The 21,888-nt window shown below is 38.8% G+C and overlaps 1 protein-coding gene across 1 annotated transcript in view; it reads right to left on the bottom strand.

Annotated features, from left to right (window-relative positions):
* The window catches only part of ENPEP (glutamyl aminopeptidase), a 115,329-nt gene that overhangs the window by 31,595 nt on the left and 61,846 nt on the right, over window positions 1–21,888 (bottom strand). The window contains exons 8-13 of the mRNA XM_004380259.1: window positions 21,783–21,848; window positions 15,026–15,091; window positions 14,752–14,903; window positions 8,964–9,040; window positions 903–1,039; window positions 714–769 (exon numbers count right to left, since the gene is read on the bottom strand). Coding sequence (XP_004380316.1) covers window positions 714–769; window positions 903–1,039; window positions 8,964–9,040; window positions 14,752–14,903; window positions 15,026–15,091; window positions 21,783–21,848 — 554 coding nt within the window. The remainder of the gene's footprint in view (window positions 1–713; window positions 770–902; window positions 1,040–8,963; window positions 9,041–14,751; window positions 14,904–15,025; window positions 15,092–21,782; window positions 21,849–21,888) is intronic.

The following is a 21,888-nucleotide window of genomic DNA, read 5'->3' as shown; positions in this document are numbered from 1 at the left end:
CCTACTTTGGTGAGCAGCGTCTGGGGTCTTAGAAGCTTGCAAGTGGCCATCTAAGATGCACCAATTGGTCCCACCCACTTGGAGTAAAGGAGAACGAAGAACGCCAAAGGCACAAGGAAAGTACTGGCCCAAGAGACTGAATGGGCCACATAAACCAGAGACTTCATCAGCCTGAGACCAGAAGAACTAGATGGTGCCCAGCTACCACAAATGAACGTCCTGACAGGGAACACAACTGAGGGTCCCTGATGGAGCAGTAGAATGATGGGATGCAGAACTCAAATTCTAGTAAGAAGACCAGACTTAATGGTCTGACTAAGACTGGAGGCACCCTGGAAAGCATGGCCCCTGGTCTCTCCATCACCCCAGAACTAAAACAATTTCCGAGGCCAACTCTTCAGACAGGGATTGGACTGGACTGTGTGACATAAAGTGATACTTGTGAAGAATGTGCCTCTTAGACAAGTAGACACAAGAGACCAAAGGGGCGGCTTCTGTCCAGAGGTGAGAGGGGAAGGCAGAGAGAGTTAGGAGCTGGTTGAATGTTCATGGGGAATCAGGGGCGGAGAGGAGGAGTGTGCTGTCGCAGAATGGGGTGAGTGGTTGGGGTCTCATAACAATGTATGCTAAAAAAATTATATCCATAAAAAAAGAATATTTTTATAATAAAACCCATGGTATTTGAAAGAATCTTGCCTCACTCTAAAACTCACCTTGCCAAGGCAAAAGCATCATCAATAAGACTTGCACGATCAGCAGAAGAAAAGTCCTGGAAAGAGGAGGAAAAAGAGGTAAGAGACATATTCTTAAATCCAGTAAAATGTGTTGAAAAAAATTAATCCCATTAAGACGTTGTTATTAGAATAAAAATATAACAGTTCACAGCCATTGCTATCTCTTACCATGTGGGAGGAGGAGAGATTTTCTGCTAGTTTGTTCCAAGTTTGTGCTTCATAATTTACACGATAAAATCCAACATGATCTGGGTTTATTTTGAGAAAAGTATTTCCACTGGGATCAGAAGAGTTCAAAGTGATTCCTGTGGTAGTAAATAAACTCTAATGAGAAACATGTTTGCATATACTGTAAACATAGAGAAATTAGACCCAGAGGGTAAAAAGATCAGAAAAGAAAAGAAATGTATTAGCTCAAGGAGTCAAGTTTGATTTCAGTCCCAAACCCCAAAGCCTAATTCTTATTTAGTTGCCTAACTTTAGAATGTCACTGGAGTGCAGGAGCTGAAAAAGAAATCAGTAATGTAAGTATCCTGTAATTTGTGACTTAAACTTCTTACTGGCAGAAGCTTGCAAGTGGGTGAAACAATTCTCTTGTCAATCCTTCAATAAAAGAAAACAATGCCTAAAGACAGAAGTCGTGCCTCCTGGGGGTAGTCTATATATTTCTAATCATAATGGATTAACTACACAAAGAATATTCACTGGGGAAGCCTGCGGAGGGGATAAAATGTAAACATTTAAAAGGATACTTTGTTTATTCAAATCTACCTTCAAGTTGATGGAAATGGCTATTGTGAAGCAGCATAATGATTTGAGAATCAGTAGCACTTTTAAAATGTCAAGCAGGCCTGTAATAGAACTGAAATCCAAATACAACATTCTGGATTTTGCAACCCTTTTCATACTTGCTCTTCCAATTTTATTTATCTTGTAGTCTTTTACTTCTTTATTTCAACTGATGACATCAATGCATTTTCATCAACGGATTTGCCAAATTAACTTTTACGCTAAAGTAGCATCCAGTATTTGCACAGGGCTTGGTATATAGCTTTCAGAAGCCCAACATTGAAGGATCAGAGACTTACGTTTTAGGTAAAAGCTACTGAAGTTAATTACCTTGCTTAAAATAATAGCTATGGTCTGACTTGGCCCATATTTGTTATTGTTACTTATATTAATCCTATACTTTGCAATTCACATAAGAGCTCAACGGCTAACCCAACATTCAACAGTTCTAGTCCACCAGCTGCTCCTTGGAAACACTGTAGGGCAGTTCTAGTCTGTCCTACAGGGTCCCTGTCAGAATAGACTCGACAGCAATGGGTTTGGTTTTTCTCTTTGTTTGCACGGACAGTATACAATTGAAATAATCGTGTGGGAATAACTCATATATCTGAGTAATTTCAATTAGTTTGATGTAGTAAAAATGTAGAGTGTGTATTGGGAAATAGGAGATGAGGTTGGAAATATAGGTTGGTGCTTCAATTGGAAGACACATGCCATGTTAAAGAATTCATCTTCTGAGAGGTGGGAAGATAGGAAAGATTTTTAAGCAGAGAAATAATATGTTCAAGTCCTTTTTCTTGAAAGATAATTTTGATAGTGGCATGGGATAGAGGGGGACAGTGGTGGTTCAGTGGTTGAATTCTTGTCTTCCAATCTGGGAGGCGTGGGTTGGATTCTTGGCCAAGGCACCTCATGCGCAGCCACCACCTATCTGTCAGTGGAGGCTTGCATGTTGCTATAATGCTGAACAGGTTTCAGCTGAGCTTCCAGCCTAAGATGAGGTGGGAAGAAAGGCCTGGCTATCTACTTCAGAAAATTAGCCCGTGAAAATCCTATGGCTCAAAAGTTTGATCCGTAACCTATCACAGGACTGGGAAGTGAATCCTTCTGCTGTGGATGGGATTGCCATGAATCAGGGCCAGCTCAAGGGTAGCCAACAACAACAATGGGATGTAGAGTGGAAGGACAGTCTAGGGCAAAAAGACTAACTCAGAGTTCACTGTAATAATCTGGGCAAGAGAGGATAAGGGGTTACACTAATGTTGAGATGATGAAGCTAGAAAGGAGGTGATGTATTCAAGAGACCCATCACAGGTACAATCAGCACAACTTGTTCTTTGACTTGATGTGGAAAGTTAGGGGAGGGGAAGATAACTTGCATGATTGGATGAATTATGGCATTTCCAGTAGAGAATAGAGGAAGATGAGTTAAGTTTGGGAGGAAAGATGATTTAAATTTTGGAAGTGTTTGCAAGGCCTGGAAGATATCCAGGGCACAGTAGTTTTTCATAATATATGGATAAACTCTTCAACAAGACAATAAGTTTCTTTAGAAACTTTCAGAGTAGGTACTTGACAAATTATAAACTCTTACCTCACTCATGGAGTATTTATCTTTCTTTGTCATTCTCCCATGGAGAAGTTGTTGAAAGGAAGCTAATCTTTTGGCAGATGTACACTTTGAATGTTTGTATCGGGAAGAGTGTCTCTTGCTAAGCATAGAGCCATATGTTACACAAGAAAGAGCATGAACTTTTGAGTCCAACAGACACAGGATAAAATCCTTACTCTGTAACTTACTAGCTGTGTGACGCTGGCCAAATCACTTGACCTCTCTGTGTTCCAGTTCACCATGAGGGAAATAGGGATAAAACTCCCTCATGGGGCTATTGTGAAGATTAAATAAGTTAATATAGGTACAGTGTCGGCCACATAGTTATGTGTGCAACAGATGGTAGCTCTCCACGTTATTATGAAAGGAGATATGCTGCCTTTTCTATAAATAGCAAACCAAATATAAATAACATTGAGAAGTTCTTGGCAATCAATCTAAATACTGCAGTATTTTAGTGTGCTTTATGTGTGCCTCTAGACAGTTAAGCCTGTCTAGAGTTACTGTGATTTTTCTCACTTTATAGATGAGGAAGCTGAGATCCAGGAAGGCAGTAGTTAAGGACTTTCCAAGTTCGTGTTACTTTCAGAACAGTTGTCAACAGCAAAATACCATTGGATTGTTTAGTTACGTGATGAAGTAAGTAGGACTAAAATGCTGATGCTTATTCCAGGCGGTGTACAGAAGTAACGGTGTGTTTCCTTCCGTATCGCTCATTTACTAATACTTTTTTTTTCTGATTATAACAGTAGTATGTATTCTTTAGGGGAACATTTGAAAAATACAAAAAAAAGTATAAAGAAGAATATAAAGTTACCCATCACAGTTAACACTATGTTGTTTATCTTCTACATGTGTTTTTGTGTGTTTGTTTTCTACACACACACATAAATACACAACACACAAAATGGGATCCTACTCTTTATGATTAGTAACCTTTTTTCATTTGAAATTATACTGTTCCTTGTCTATCTTAGTATGGAAATTGTGCTGAAACCTGTCAGCATCCTAGCAACATGTAAGCTGGCAGATGGGTGGTGGCTACGCGTGAGGGGCACTGGTCCAGAATTGAACCCGGGTGTTCAGCATTGAAGGCAAGAATTCTACCACTGAACCATCAAATGAACAGACCTGGTGTATAAAATCCTCCATTATCTTCCCCTGTCTGCTGGCCAGAGGCAAAAGATCCAGCAACAGACTCCACTCCAAGTGGTGGTGGAGCCAGAAGAAGACAGGGCTTCTAAGTCATCATCTGGAAGAGAGTCACCTCAGAGAGGTGCCTAGTCAGTAACACTTCAGTTGGATTTTTGCATGAACAGGAAGCTTTTATTGCACCAAGCCACTATTGACAGTCTCCAAAAGCAACATTGAGACTCCTTTGGCTAATGTAATATATAAGGCTGCCATAGATTGATGACATCTCTAAAATAATTGAACTATCTTAACTCTCCCTTTACCCTTACTAAGTAAACTATCTTCTTGGGAAGAGGACCTTAATTAGCTGACATGAGTATTCTGGTTCACTTGGCCAGTAGATTTTATCTGCTTAAGTTAAGAAATTAGCATTTTTGGATAATCTCTCTTATGTTTGGTTTATACGAATAAATATCCCAAGGATTGGTTGCCCAGAGCTGAACGGATGAAACTGAGCTTCTGACCCAGGAAAACAGAGCAACAGTCATTGAATCTATAATGATCCAATCAAAGTTGGGACATATTCCACCGAGGCTCAGCTCATTAAATGAGTCTTTGTCATTAAATACCAAAACAGTATGCACATCATCATTTTGATATGAAATATTTAAATACAACTATTACAAAATTTTAATAATTTTCTATTTCTATGAGAGCTAGAATTTGGTTATATAAACCTTCTAGAATACATCCTCGAATCTGGAAGTAGGAGTTAAGAAAACAATCATCACAAAGTCTGTATCATTTCCTAGCTCCTAGATCCGCTCCCAGACCCTATGGACTTACCAGCATCTGTTTTAAAATATTATGTTTTTAGCGAGATCTCATATCATGTGATTACCTTTAATTCCTTATAAGTGTTAGAAAGCAGCAAATTAAAAGCTGAAAAGTGATGTACCACTAAAATAAACGTGGAGGCACTGAAAATAGCCAAAATAGTAGCCGATACTAACGACAGAGACATACTAGAATATACACAGACCATCTCAAAAAGTACAGCAGTTTGGGGCAAACAATCCTTTTTAAGCAAGAACATCTAATCTGTCTGGATACGCACAGTACCTTGTTGGAACTATGGAGGCCTGAGGACAAGAAGTATGACGCATAGTTTGTGATTTCAAGGAGCTTATAATTTAGTTGAAAAAAAGAGAGAGAGCACGTGAAGCTTAAATAACAAGGATGCTGTTAAAGTTAGAAGGTAATAATTGAAGGAGTCTAAGGATGGATGAAACCGACAACATAAAATATACCACAAGAAAGTGAGGTGAGAGATTATTCAGGGTGAACTAGAATAACCAGAGGTGGTTTTGTGATAGAGGTCCTCTTCTTTTGTTAGAAACTCCATGTTTAATTTTTGTCACGTATAAAACATTATCTACAAAAGAAATATAAATAAAAGACCTTAGCAGAAAGTCCCACTACTGCCTGGGAATTTTCTAACTGATGAATCATCAAGGAAACCAAGAGAAGGGAGGGAGGGCTGGTAACCTGAGCTGGTTGTCCATTCAGTAAACTCAGGACATGTTCGTCATCTGTGTTCTGTACTGAGAGCTGAAGACGTCCTTAAACAGGAAACAGGAACTCATTGCAGAGCCTAAAAATGCAACAGTGACTTTGAAGTAGGAAGAGATGTCCAGTCTGCCTCTGGCTAAGTGGCCAGTCATGATTCTGAAGTTTCAGATAAAAGTAGATTTGTCACTAAAGCCCTGTGGACATCAGCACCTTTTCATTCACTGGTTGCTTCATTTATTCATTCAATAAACAATTACTATGTGCCTGATAGTACTGTCTGCTGGAGATACAGAACAACGACAACAAAAAGATAAGCTCTGTTTCCTTGAGGACTATTCTGTTGGGAGAGGAAACATAGCTAAGTCGATAGGCACAGCAAACAATCTTAAATGACGGAGCGATGGAGAGGAGCTGTGAGACCTCCCTGTTCTCTCACTTTAGACTAGCACTCTGTCCAGAACACACAGCCCCTCTATAGCTGGTCAATCCTTTCATCCATCTCAGCTCTACCTTTAGCCCCTTAACTCTTGGCCTGGATGCCTTTTCTTTAGTAACCTTCATTGAACCTTCAAGTCTGGGCTGGTGTTTCTCCAGTCAATGCCCTTGGCACCCTGCCTTACCCCACCAGGTGCTCACAACACAATATTATATTTATTTGCTGACCCATCTGGATCCTCCCTAGATAATAAATTCCACAAAGATAAAGGTTGTGAAGTTTTTTTTGGCAGCATTATCTCCACACATACCTCATTGCCTGGCACATAAGTTAGTTCTCAGTATACTTGCTTGAAATAATTATTTAACCAATGAATTAAAAATTAAATTCATTATTCAGGATATTCTGTTTAATGGGTTCATAATACATATTAGAACAATGTGTATTGTTAACACTTGACTTTTTTATGAAATACTTGAGTAAACTTCAGTTATCTGGAAAATTTACTTGTGTGGACACCTCATTCTATGAAGATGCTGGGTAACTGTGTTAAGGTAGATGAATTAATTATACTTTTAAATTTGTAAACAGCAATTCAAACAGCTGCCAAGAGGGAAATTCCTCTAATCCTCAAGTACCCTTGGTGACCAATGGAAAAACGATGTAGCAATCGTTAAACCAAATCCACTGAAAACCTCCCAGTAGAATCCTACCCTTCTTATCATGCCTTTTATCAGTGCTATTACACACTTTTTTAAGTCTCCTTTTTTTCTGTCTTTTTAATTTTCCTTTCATAAATGCCCTTATGAGTAAGAAAATGACTAAAAGATAGACGATACAAGATAGAGCTTGATACTCAAATACGACATAACTGTATGTAAATTACTAAAACAATATGGCTTTGACCCGGAAGTTCTGGAAGAATTCAGGAGACTTGCTGACTACAAGGTTCATGTGAATGTTAACCAACACAAAATTTTGTTGCAAAAGCAATCCCTGCTGAGAAGGGCTCCAGAAAGGAGTCTCACACCACAGTGGGAAAGCTGCTAGAGTTTACTGTGAAAGTCAAAATCATACAAGAGTTTATAATAAAACTGAAAAACAAAACAAAACAAAACAAACTCCAAAGGTTAAAAAAACACAAACAAAAAATCCAACATACTATATCCACACAAAAACTTTTACACAAATGTTTGCTGCAGCATTTTCGTAATAGCCAAAGGTGGAAACAACACAATGTCAATCCACTGATGAATGGATAAACAAACTGTGGTATATCCACACAATGGAATATTATTCAACAATAATAAGATATGAAGTGTTAATACATACTACAACACGCATGAACTTTACGCTAAGCAAAAAACATCATTTGCAGAAGACCACGTATTATATGATTTCATTTATATGGAACATCCAGAATAAGCAAATCTATATGGACAGAAAGTAGGTTAGTGGCTACTTGGGGCTGCAGGCAACAGAGTAGGAGAGTAGAAGGGATGGTTAGCTAATGGGCACTGGATTTCTTTTTGAGGTAATGAAAATATTCTAAAATTGACTGTGGTGATGGTTACATGTATCTGAGAATATCTAAAAACCCCTGGATTGCACACTTTAAATCGGTGAATCGTATAGCATATGAATTATATCTCAATAAAGTTGTTTCAAAAAAATCTACCAGAAACGGTAAAAAGTTACAGGGGGAAATCATACCTAATTAATATTTTAGAATATATTGCAGGAGCAAATAGGTGTATGTAAATAAAGGATAAGTGATCTACTTTTACCCTTAAGACACCATGAGTGAAAGTCCAAACCAAATGTTATTCTGAAACCAAATCTTTATGGGATGAAGCAAAGGAGACTAGTTTGTCATAGATAAGACAAAAAAGCAAGAGTCTTCGGAATTTATGCTAAAACCTGCCTTATTATTTTTTCAGCAATCTGGAGAAGAGAGCATGTGATAAGATCTTCTTGTTTTTATGTAATTAATTTTTTTTCAAGTAAAGAAAAGACAAATCAATGGAGATTGAAAACAAATATATTTCAAATCAATTTAAGTGAGCAGAACAGTCACAGCTGAATTTTAACACAGACAAGTATCAAGTAATTCATTAAGGGATTATTTCAAACATATATAATATGTATCAAAAGTACCTTGAGCCTTAAGTTATTGGTGAAAAATTAGAACAGATAATTGAGAGTCATTAAGAAATCCTTCTTGTCATGCTGATTTGGAATGATGATTCATCTAATGTAATGTCAGCATTTGAAAAGAAAATTCAATGACTTACTCACATAAAGCAAAGCAAAAAGGAAACAAAAGAAAGGGAGGGAGGGAGGGAAAGAAAGGAAAGAAGAAGGAAGGATGGGACAGAAGGAGGGAGGGAGGGAAGGAAGAAAACTTGTATGTTGTTCTTCTAATGATTGAGTATGTGGTTCTTTTCTTTTGGATATAATACTTATTAGTGCATAGTCACAGTAAACCGTTAAAAAGAATATCTCAAGGTAGAAAAGTTACTCATTATCGTAGGTAAAAGTTATAGAATCATCAGTAAATTACCTGAGGTCTATTTTAGCTAAAATTTACACAATAAGTTCCAGCTTTATTTTTGCTTCTTTACACATATTAGTTTAAAGTAGTATATTAATTCAAAGACAAAACAAATGAATTACTGATATTCACCTTCTTCTGACCTATTGTAGAGTGTAATACTTGATAGATTATCTTCAGTCCATTTAATTGGAATATTCCATGTGTAACTAAAATTTTTAAGAAAGAAAAAATTAACTTTTATTCTGAAATATAAAAAAAGTAAAAATAAATAAAAAGTCATAGACCAGCATATTTTCCTTGTAGATGATCATCCAATGTATACAATTAATACAGGTAATACAGCACTCTTTAGTGATGAGGATAAGCCTTGTAACTGCTCTCAATTTCTATAAATCTACGAAATGCAGAACTTTGCACCAAAAAGTTAGCTAAGAACTCAGAAGATTATTTCAATTAAATGCCTTGAGGTTTTGCAATAAAGATATTGCATAAATACAGCACATTAAATTATAATATTAAGCATTCACGTGCGTTCTTGCACATACTCTAATATGCTATATTCTCCTTCAAGGAACACAAAGCATTTTTGGAATTCAGAAATACTCTAAAGGAAATAACATGTTTTAGAAATTATATTAAAATTATACTACCACCACCATTCCCCAAAGCTTCGCATGGTATACTCTACATAAATATCTGTTCTTTAGAATTCTGTGAACCAGCGTGCTGCAAAGGAAAAATCACCAAGGAAGCATGTTTAGGGTTTTACAACTTTCTTCTCTTTAGCTACGTAGTATTTCCTTGTGGGGTGGGGAGGGGAGAAGGCATGGTTTCTTTGTTTTTTTGCTTTTAGTTTTGTATTTTACATAATATATACTTAACATTTCAGTCTTGAAATCTTACAAAAGAGACCTTAGATGTCTTTTTGATCCTTTGCTCTCATGTCATCTCATATTGGTCAGGAAATCTAGAGAGAAGGTGAATCTACGTACCATTGGCTGGTTCAGGTTTCAACTCAGATTGGTCTTGTTTTTCGTTTTCTGTGATCATTCAAGTTCCTAACAGGGAATGAGGGTTGACATTTCTACTTTTCAAGATATAGTAAGAATTATGTAATCAGGGAGAATATATTTTTTGCTATCTATATGAAAGTATTATCCTTTGTTTTATAACTATGGAAATGTTTTCTAGGATTGGGTTTTTAGTAGCTCCCTTGGAGATTTTATTGGGGTAGAATGTTTTTGGCTGTAACTTTCATACAGCCATCACATAAATTGTTTCTTGCATCCTCTGGCAGATACTGTTAGTGCTCTACCCTTATCCCCTCAGTCCCCTTTGTCATTTTCATGCTTCTGGACCCCAGTCAGCACCTGCATCTCTCCTTCAGAAGACTGAAGCAAGGAGAGCATGAAGAGCCTGAGAATTTACATCCTCCTGGATGCAGCCCTTAGCCAGTGACAACGGGTGCTGAAGTCTCCTCTGGCTTTCTTGACCCCATCAATGCTGCTGTCCTCTCCCCACCAATTCTGAGTCCCACAGGGCTGAGCACAGGTTTCTCATTGTGTTTCTTCATGTACCCGTGGTGAAGGCTGGGGACTCAGACCTGCTCAGGCTGCCATCTTCCCAGAATTACCCTCCCTGAGTGACGTTGTATTGGTCTAAGTACTCAAATTTTCCTTTGTTGTAGTGTGAACTATTAATTTACAGAACTTGCATTACAGCAAGATACCTAATTTCTCTGAGTTTCATTTACTGTGGGAGGGCTGAGTTTCTGAGTTTTCGAGGAGGAAAAGCAGGTCATGGGCCCGGAGAAGGTGTGTACCACTGCCTTCTTTGATGTTTCTCTGTTCTGATACCAACCAACATCTGGGAAGCAGATAATTTAATATTGTGACACCTTTAACAGTAAAGCATTTTGGCAATTCAAGCTTCTTGAAACTGCCAAGTGTGCTGTTAGTGTGACTTAGTTCCCGAAGTCCCCAAATGGCAGCCAGAAAACAGGCTCTGTTACCTACCTCTGAAAGTACAAATCATAAACGGTGTCTATAAAAAGCTTTCAGTTCTCTAGAAACATGGCTGTGACCACTATAGAACAAGATGAGAACAATAGTCTCAAATGAGATTGTCCACCACAAATTCATCTGACTGAATTCCCTATACATTGTTCATACTTTAATACAGATGTGGGAAATTTTAGCTCAACCAAATCTTTGGAACACCTGCCATGCCCCTCCAGCCCCATGGCCACTCTCCTGGTTCAGGCCCATCAACTCTCCCAGATCTCACTGCAGTGTAGTCCTCACTGGTCTCCCTGCTCCCAGTCTTGCCCCAACCCCAACTAATCCAGTTCCCACAGTGCAGCCAGAGGAGAACTTCGAAAAAAGTAAATGAGATCATGCCAATTATCTACTCAAAATCTTTTAATCTGCTCTTTACTGTCCAAATCTTTAACTTGGTCGGCACAACCTGGCCTTTGCCTTCCTCATTCACTTCATCTCTTCCTCACCTCTTCCCAATAACTCTCTGCTGTCCAGTTTCTTGGAGACCAACCTCCTGAGTTCAAATCAAGTCTCTATCACTCACTATCTTTGTGACCTTGAGCAAGTTGCTTAACCACCCTGCCTCAATTTCCTCATCTATTATAGTAAAATACATTCAAGGTGTTTAATGAGTGTCAGCCATATAGTAAATCCTCAATAAGTGTTGCAGGTTATTATATGTACAACGCTCTTTCATAACAGTGGGCCTTTCACACGTGTGGCAGTCTCTGTTTTGAACATCCTGTGCACTAGCTGCCCCTTCCCATTTGCTGAATTTAAATATCATTTTCTCAGGAAAGCCTTCGGTGACCCTTTGTACCCCACCCTGCCCCACCAATTAATTCAGGTGCTATTATGGATTGAATTGTGTTCCCTCAAAATATGTGTTTGAATAGTAACTCCTGATTTTTGGATGCAATCTCATTTGGGAATAAGGTTTTCTTTTGTTATGTTAATGGATAAATATCAGGGTAGGGTGTGTCTTAAACTAATCACTTTTGAGATATAAAAAAAGCAGATTAACACAGAAGCAAGCAAGCACAGATGGGGAAAAACAGAAGCTATGCCGCATGAAGATCACCAAGGAACCGAAGAACAGAAGCTAGAAAGAGAAAAGGACCTTCCCACAGAGCCAACAGAAGAGAAAGCCTTCCCCTAGAGCTGGTGCCCTGCATTAGGACTTCTAGCCTCCAAAACTGGGTAAAAATAAATTTCTGTTTGTTAAAGTCACCCACTTAGGGTATTTCTGTTATAGTAGCCCTAGATAACTAAGACAGGCACCCCTCTGAAACATCTTCTTAACACCCTGTAATTCTCCTTCCTCCTGTTATCCTAATTGCTACTGAATAATTGATCTCGTGATGATTTCTAAGTAAGTGACTATAAAACAAGGTGAACGAGACCCTTAAGAAAGAGACAAAGAGGGTGAAGAGTCTCTTTAGTGAAAATCAGCCAGGGGAGATTAGAGGCCACCCGGGGTGTTAAGAGTCCCTAGGTGGCACAAAAGTTGAGGCTCTGGACTACTAGCCAAAAGGTTTGTGGTTCAAGCCCACCCAGAGATGTTTAAGAAGACAGGCCTGGCAATCTGCTTCTGAAAGGTCACAGCCTGGAAAATCTTATGGAGCAGTTCTAGTCTGCACACATGGGGTCACCATGAGTTGGAATCCCCTTGACAGTAACTAGCAACAACAGACAAAGTGTTAAAAAGTTGAAGACAGGACAATAAAAAATTAGGCTCAGGTGAAACTGGAAGAGTATCTGGGAGACCAGGGATAAACTGTTACTCTTATTTCGGCAGGATCCATTTTAGGAAGGCATTCGGCTGAGTAAGCTGGGGCTGGGCTGAAATAGAGGATTTGACTGATTTACTTTGTAAATGCTGTTTAAATGTTCGGGAGAATTTAATTTTGTAAAAGTTTAAAATAAATGCATCATTAAGGAAAAACTAGAAAAGCTAGCATCGGAAAGCCACAGTCTCTTTCTCCACCTTCCCAAAAGGCAGGGCCACTCTCAGAGGCAACCGTTTTTAAGTGCTTCTGTATTTATTTCTTCTGATATCTAACACTGTAACTCTAAATACCTCTATTTCTTGATTTAGACAATATTTATTAACTCACCTAGGAGACAGGGTGATTTAGCTTATCTATACTACTTCCTCTTCCATTTCCACCTTAACAGCCAAATTTAATAAAGAAAAATAATTATTTTTAGATGTTATATAGGATATATTTCTATCTTTAAATAATATACTCATAATGTAATTTCTTGTTTCATAAATTTTTGAAATGTGTATATCCAGTGGAGTGCTGGTAAATGCTTAACAACTGGCTCTCAGGGAGGGAAAGCATAGTGTTTGCCCATTTCTATGTAATTTCCTCTCTGTAACCAATTTCAAGCTACCCACGTAACAAGGAGTCGGGAAGAGAGCTGGCTCCAGCACACCACTGAATTTGTGTCCGTACACCTTCTTCTACCTTTTCTCCTCCTTCTACCTCTTTTCTCTTCCGGCTACCTTTTCCCTGTTACAATGCCAAGCTTGTTTATATTTACAATCTATTCTGCCACCACAGCAAAATTTTACATATGTTATCTTTTGGTGACTATAAAAGTTAAAAGCCAATAATAACATTTATGAAATTATGTTATATACATATTGTAGGCCAAGAAGCGTATTGGAGTTATATCTTTTTTTCCTATGGTCAGATTTCATGGCCCCTGAGCCACTCAAATAAAAGTTTCCCTAACATCAGGGTTAAATAGATTCCTTCTTCTAATACTTCCAGAGCTCTTTTCTATTCTGTCTGTCCTTTTCCAAGACTCTCTGTTCTGTTTAGTGAGTATAATAGCATCTTGGATCCTTGAATATGTTAAAAAAAAAATTTGTTTCCTCACTTATGTTTCCGTTAGAGTGAGTTTTTTTGTTTGTTCAGATGAGACATTATCTTTCATGCTTCTAGATTTTTTTCAGGTGTCTTGTGATCCTTGACTGTCCATTCATATTTAAAAAAGAAGACTAAATTGATACTTGTCGGTGGCTAGTATGTAATTCCTCTACAGTTGAGAAGAGAGGTATGTTTCTGAGACAGACTTCTGTGCTGAATGGGATGTCTGACTGGGAGCTCTGTGCATGGATGCGGGTGGACTAGTATAGCCCACCCAGCCCACAAATGCCACAAATACTCTGGGGTCCCAACTAAATGGAAATCCTTAGCTCTCCTCAGCTGTTTATATAATTTCTTTAGGGGGAAAAAAAAACTCCCTCTGGAGTTTTGTCTGGGGTAAACGCCAGACTTCTGGGAGCTCTGTGCAGAGGAAGGAGTGGGAGTGGATGAAGAGAAGGTGGAGGAGGAAGGGTACAACTGTCCTAAGTCTAGACTTCAAATGAATTGCCCTGTTTTCAGTCTCACTTCTCACTCTTGCCCTCCACTCTTCATGCTGACACAGCCCAACCTCTTCAGCCAAAGGGAAAATCAGCTCCCACCTCCATTGCAGGGCTCCTTACTATTAAGTGGCTGCATCTTCCTCAGTTTGTTTTCGGTCATTATTTTTCCTTCTAGAATTCCATGATGCATATGGTTCCTTTCTTTTATCTTCTTCACTCTTAACGGTTTTTTACTTTTAGTAACTCTATTCCTTTATGCCACCATATCTTGGAAGAACAGGGCATGGAGCATGTGTTCAGTCCACCATTTTGAACCTGGAGACCACTCAGCTATTTTCGAATACTTTTTTCCTTAAAGGTACTGTTCCTTTATACTATCACTTATTAAACATACCATCACTTATTAAACATACACCCAAGAGGAAGATCTAAGGCAAGTGACCAGTATTTCCACCAATTTTCTTCTTCCCTTTTGAAATGTACTAAAGAGCCTTACCCAAGCTCTGAATGTGGCTCGGAGGCATTAGCTTTTGAGTCCAACAGAAAACGTTTCTGTGTGATGTTCCCCATATCTTGCACATTAAGCACAGGGTAACCCATCTGTTTAGTCCAGGTGTCCATTACTTCCCTCACTGGTAGATTACTTGCCTAACATTTAAAAAACATGGAGATTAATTAACTAACAAATAAGGGAGACAAAAGAACATAATAATTAGACAAAAAAGTGACTGGTAGCAGTGAATAATATTTGAAGGCACACTATTCCTTACCTCTTCCAGTGCTCCCCAAAAATCTGATGTCTTTGCATTCTTGAATTTATATCTTTCTAAATAAATCTGTTGTAAAAGATAGTAAGTATTTTAAAAGTCAATGTTTGCTTTTCTCACACTTCTACAACATGAGCAGAACTCCTACTCGTATTTCATTCTAATGTCTACTTAAAATGAAAATCAAACGATAAACTGTATGCAAAACACTTTGTAAACTATAAAAACACTGTACAAATAGTATTTTATTTGTAAAACATAATGGAGACTTTCTTGAGATCACTATGATACGTTTGTTTGTTTGGTCTAATAGAATTGCAGCCAGAAAAGGGAAAAAGTTTAATTGTTTTGGGACAAGCAATATAAGATACTTAAGAGCAGCCACGTGCTCAGCAAGCAGTCAGCAGTCCGTAAATGTTTTTGATCCATTGACTATGAAGAAACAAACAAAAAAAAACCCAGTTATTGAGTCGATTCTGACTCATAGCAACCTCGCGTGTGCAGAGTAGAACTGTTCTATAGCGTTTTCAAGGCTGTGATCTTTTAGAAATAGATCACCAGGCCTTTGTTCCAAGGCACCTCTGGGTGGGTTCTAACTGCCACCCTCTTGGTTAGTAGTCAAGTGCTTAACTGTTTGTGCCACCCAGGGACTCCTTTTGACTATGACAGACCAAAAACCAAACAAAACCCATTGCCGCCAAGTCGATTTTGACTCATAGTGACCTTATAGGACAGAGTAGAACTGCCTTAAAGAGTTTCCAAGGAGCAGTTGGTGGATTCAAACTGCTGACCTTTTTGGTTAGCAGCCGAGTTCTTAACCACTGCACCACCAGGGCTTCTTGACTGTGAAAAACCAAAAAAAAAAAAAAACCAAACCTGTTGCCGTCGAGTCGATTCTGACTCATAGCGCCCCTATAGGACAGAGTAGAACCGCCCCCTAGGGTTTCCAAGGAGCTTCTGGTGAATTTGAACTGCCGACCTTCTGGTTAGCAACCATAGCTCTTAACGGACTATGACAAGAGACCCATAATTCTTTGATCTGTACTTGGTGTCATTAAACTGCTCACTGTTGGCTGCATCCTCTACCTTCATTCATAGCGGGGCGTTCTCAACTCAGACACTAGGTGGCCGCGTCACACGCAAGTGAATGGTGATAGGCAAAGACAAAACAGCTGAGCTTGGCTCGAAGCCACAGGCTGGCAAATCTATCCTGTAAACAGCTAGATAGTCAATATTTTAGGCTTTGTAGACCATTTAGTTCCTATCATAACCACTGAACTCTACCTTTATAGCTCGAAAGCAGCCACAGACAATATCTAAACGAATGAGCCTGACTGTCTTCCAACAAAACAGTACTTACCGACAATAAAAGTTGAATTTCATATAATTCCTACATGTCTCAAAATAGGATTCTTTTGATTTTTAGCTTGCGGGTTTTACAGAAATGGGTGGAGGGACAGATTTGGTCTACAGGCAATAGTTTGCAGACCCCTGCTCTAAGGAAATGAATAGACAACTTTTTGAAAACTATCAAGAAACAACAATAAAAGATGAATTGGGAGAATTATTTGCTTTAAGAAGAATTCTTCACTCTTCAAACATTTTTAAAACATGAATCTTTTCATAGAAGGCACCCCCTTTGGAAATTTAATTCACAAAATCTCTCTCAATAAACGAGTGTTCAGATCTAGTGTGATGCTGCCAGAGAAAATTCCAAGTGTTCTCCTAATCTCATGACTGGTGCCACCTGTGGGTCTCCAGGAGCCCTTCCAAAGTTTCTGCTGTATCACTCCTCTGTTATTCTTTAGAATCATCCCGTTAAAAGTAGAAGTCTTTGGAAGAAATAGAACCTTCTTAAGTATTCAGGCTCAAAGAAAATAACCAATGGTTAAATTTGCGCATATGATTTTCACCTAAGATGCTATAATTTTCAGTAGGTGCGGGACCTAAGGCACATTATCTTCTAAATTCTTCTTCTTCCCAGGGATAGAGAGATAAAACAATATTAACAGAACTGCTGCAAGCAACCTGGAAGAGAGCTGAGGGAGGTTTGGAACGCCACTTTCGCGTTTGCTCTTGTGATTAATTCACTACTCAGCACTACCACCAGAGGGCAGGCAAAGGAAGGCAGAAGAAATGAAAGGCTCTAGAGGAGTTACCGTGTATCAATTGTAGGTATTCATGGCGGAGTTTTCAAAGAATCATTCATTCTATCTTAATAAAATATTTGAATTCTCTGAATGGTAATAATTATAACCAAAGTTTCCTGTTCACAGAAATTTCTGTTGAATGGTATCTTAAAATTGGCTTTCAAAGTAATTTAGAGGTTCTTGTTTGTATACTCACAATATCTTGAGCTTAGAAACATGTACTCTTGGAACTAGAAGTGGCCTTAAATACCATTTAATACAACTCCTACATTTTTTGGGTGAATGAAAATAATGCCTAGAGAGGTGAAGATATCTGCCTGAGGTTACTATGAAGAGCTGTGCCGAGAAATTGAGACTTCTGACTCCCAGACAAATGTGTGTGGTGTGTGGTGTGTGGTTTTTATCATCATCCTTATTATTGTTGTCTTCTTTGCAATATCTGGCTTCCTCTTAACTAGAGGCTGAATGAAAATTTGAAGACGAGTACATTAACCAATTGTCATTGAGTTGATTCCCACTCATGACCACCTCATAGGTGTCAGAGGAGAACTGTGCTTCACAGGGTTTCTCAATGGCTGATTTTTGGGAAGTAAATTGCCAGGGATTTCTTCTGAGGTGAAGCTAGCCGTCAAACGCGTTAAGCATTTGCACCACCAAGGACTTCAAACAGAATATTAAAAGGCACTAATTTAATTTTTCTTCTGATTATTCTCTATTGAGAAATTTCCTTCTTAACCTTGACTTATCATGATGCAGTCATTCCAGTCAAAACTACGTGATGACTTAGGGTTATAGCCTCTCATTAGACAGTATTAGTGAGCACCAAAAAAAGACAGGAGCAATGTTTCTGTTCCTGGTATACCAAGAAGGGAAAGGACATTTTCTAGCTGAGCCATTTCTGTCTTATCAGGTGTGCTACTAGAACAGAAAGATAGGATGGATATATCTTTCAGTTTCCTCTCTCATACTGTGTTTCCTAGTATGTGGAAATACCTTCCCAATTGTCTATTATGTGTGTGTGTGTATAGGAGCCCTGGTGGTCCAATGATTAAGAGCTATGGCTGCTGAGCAAAAGGTCGGCAGTTTGAATCCACCAGCGTCTCCTTGGAAACCCTATAGGGCAGTTCTACTCTGTCCTATAGGGTCGCTATGAGTCAGAATCGACAGCAATCGGTTTGGTTTTAGTTAGATATATGTATATATACACACACAGCCTTAAAGATTTTCCAGTTGATTAATCTGCTCTTATTCCCCCTCTCACTCTGCACCTACTTTGCTGTCTGAGGTTAGGGTTGGGGCAAAGTGATAAGCAGAAAGAGAAACAGATACCTGGCCATCCCTAGATTTAGTGTCTTTCTGGATTAGCTAATGGAGAGTCACTTCTGGCAGAAAGTTAGTATTTGCAAGCGAAAGACCTAGAACCCCAATTTCACAGATTGTGGGATTTGGGGACAGCAGTTAGAGTGTGTTTATAATAATTCAAAGAGGAATAGTGTTTGGATGCTTAAACTATGCAAAGAAATATTCCAATTGCTTTGAGAGCTTTTGAGTGTGGCCTATATTTATCATATATTACTTTCAGAGAATAGCTAGTGTTTGAAGACTGAAGGAAAAGAATATTTCAGTGTTTTTTTGTAAATTCTTTTTATTGCACTATAATGGTATGAAAAATTAATATCTGTGCATTTTAGTTCAGTTTCCAGCACTATCCATAGTCACAGTTAGGCTGGAGACAGACAATTTTAACTTGAGAAATATTAGTTTTAAACTTGTCTGGATTTTTACTAATTGTACCATAGGTACTTGGCAAAAGGAACTGTGAGAGTATTATTGAATTATTAGGATAGCTATTCACTTTGTGTGTGTGTGTATTTTTATTGAACTTTAGCTGACGGTTTACAGAACAAACTAGCTTCTCATTAAACAGTTAGTACACATATTGTTTTATGACATTGGTTAACAACCCCACGACATGTCGACACTCTCCATTCTCTACCTTGGGTTCCCTATTACCAGCTCTCCTGTCCCCTCCTGCCTTCTAGTCCTCGCCCCTGGGCTGCTGTGCCCTTTTAGTCTTGTTTTATTTTATGGGCCTGTCTAATCTTTGGATGAAGGGTGAGCCTCAGGAGTGACTTAATTACTGAGCTAAAAAAGTATCCAGGGGCCGTACTGGGTTTCTTCAGTCTCTGTCAGGCCACTGAGTCTGGTTTTTTTTGTGAGTTAGAATTTTGTTCTATATTCTTCTCCAGCTCTGTCTGGGACCCTCTATTGTGATGCCTGTCAGAGCAGTCAGTGGTGGAAGCTGGCACCACCTAGTTGTACTGGACTTAGTCTGGTGGAGGCCGTGGTCCATTTGTTGTGGTCCATTAGTCCTTTGGATTAATCTTTCCCTTGTATCTTTAGTTTTCTTCATTCTCCCTTGCTCCCGAAGGGGTGAGACCAATGGAGTATCTTAGATGGCTGCTTACAGGCTTTTAAGACCCCAGATGCTACGTACCAAAGTAGAATGTAGAACATTTTGTTTATAAGCTATGTTACAGCTATTCACTTTTTAAGGAATCTTTTGGTACTTCTCTAAAAAAGTTAATAGGAAAGATTATTTCATTTGAGGTTAGCTTTGAGGATACCAAGAATGTGTTATTCATCAATTGTAATTGAATTCAGGATTAAAACGATACAAATGGACATTTTAACTTAATTTTAAAATTTTCTTTGTTTATTTCCATGGTATATATTACTTATTATAGACTATCTACTCTTCCATTTAGCAAGCATTTTTTGATCACCTAATACGTGTAATGCATTCTCCTAGGCATGAAGATACACGGGTCAGACTTCCTCACTGAAGGTGCTCGCAGTGAGAGAGGATATGATGAAATTTTGAGTTTGAAGCTAATGGAAAGTTACTTTAATGCACACATCAGCACAGGCACCTTGCTTCCCCCTTTGTACCTTATGTCCACACAGAATATTTTATTAATGGACAGGAGAGTAAAAGGTACTAATGCACTCCTGAAATAGCTGCTAAATCCTGCTCTTCTTACTTTATTAGTTGCTTTAGAAACCTTAGTATGAGTTATAAGTGGACCATCCTTTTGGGGCTTTGATACTATAACCAACTGTCATCGAGTCAACACAAATGGTGACTTCGTGTGTGTCAGAACAGAACTGTGCTCTGTAGGGTTTTCAATGGCTGATTTTTTTGGAAGTAGATTTCCAGGCCTTTCTTTTGAGGTGCCTCTGGGTGGACTCAAACTTCCAACCTTTCATTTGGCAGCTGAGCATCTTAACCATTTGCAACACCCAGGGACTTCTCTGGTACTATAACCGAAACACCCTGATGCGTTGAGTCTATTCTAACTCATAGCAACCCGACAGGACAGAGTAGAACTGTCCCATAGGGTTTCCAAAGCTGGAAATCTTTACGGAAGCAGACTGCCACATCTCTCTCTTGTGCAGCAGCTGGCGAGTTCTCACGCCTGAACTTTCAGCTGGCAGTCAAGCTCTTAACCACTGTGCCATTATAGAGAGTGCTAAATGCCACCTGATTTGGAGCCAGGTGAAGAGCAGTTAAGGTGCGATCACAGAGTTGGCACTAGTGAGCACGGTAAGAATGGTAGGCAGGCGCTGCCCTGGGCAATAGCGTCCAAAAGAAGCACTGGCACTCCCTGGGAGAACTAGAGGGGTGCTGCTCTGACCTGCTTTTTTTGGTTTAGAGGCTGGGAGTGATCAGCTCTGCGTAACTACCTGGGATATCACAGTAGCTGTGACCGGGGTGGAAGCAAAAGATTGAAAAAACATCTCCAATTCTAGGCTGAAATGGGACCAATCTGTAGACAGGGCAGTTATAGGGACACATTGTATCTACTTTGATAATACAAGACCATGAGAGAATTGGCTTAGAGTCTGCAATAGGAATATAAATGAAACTCAAACACCCGCTGGGAGGAATAAGCTTAAATGGGACGTGCGAAATGCCTTAGAAAGTTTATTGTCGTTTCTGTTTCTGAAAGGAAGCAAACCCTATTTATTCACTGACTCCATCATAATAGCAAGATTTATAGTAATCATTTTCCAATTCAATACTAAGAAAAAGTTTTATATTCACTGTAAGAGAAGACAGATTTAAATTTTTATATCATGTCAAAGGTATCAGAAATAACTAAGTAATCTGTTAAAACCTTTCTCCATAAGACTTCCGCTAAATGATGATCACATATACAATGTAAGTGTTTGATTGGATATGAAGTCAAGTCATCTTTTTATGTTTGCTTTATCATCCATCCCCAACTAAGAAGAACAAAAGTAAAAAGAAAATTGTCCTTGATCACTTATCTTAGCATCCATCGGGCACATATCTGTGTTGTTTACTTTTAATAAAAAGTAATGAGAGGTCCCTAGGTGGTGCCAATGGTTAACACACATAGCCGCTAATCAAAAGGTTGGGGGTTTGAATCCACTCAGAGGTGCATTGGAAGAAAGACCTGGTGACCTCCTTCCAAAAAATCAGCCAGTGGAGCCACACAGTTCTACTCTGACACCCACACATGGGATCACCAAGTTGGAATTGGCTCCATGGCAACTGAAAAAAAGAAAGTAATAAATCATACCTGACATCCTTTTTGAAACTTCTCTGGTGTTATCCAGTCTTCAAGCATTCGTAGAATGGAAGCGCCCTAAGACAGAGAACAATGAAGAATTAAACTAATAAAGGAT

This window comes from Trichechus manatus, unplaced genomic scaffold (genome assembly GCF_000243295.1).
Source record: "Trichechus manatus latirostris isolate Lorelei unplaced genomic scaffold, TriManLat1.0 scaffold00071, whole genome shotgun sequence".
NCBI classification, from domain to species: Eukaryota; Metazoa; Chordata; class Mammalia; order Sirenia; family Trichechidae; genus Trichechus; species Trichechus manatus.
The sequence above is the reverse complement of the archived record's forward strand: the minus strand, read 5'-3'. Positions and strand labels throughout refer to the sequence as shown.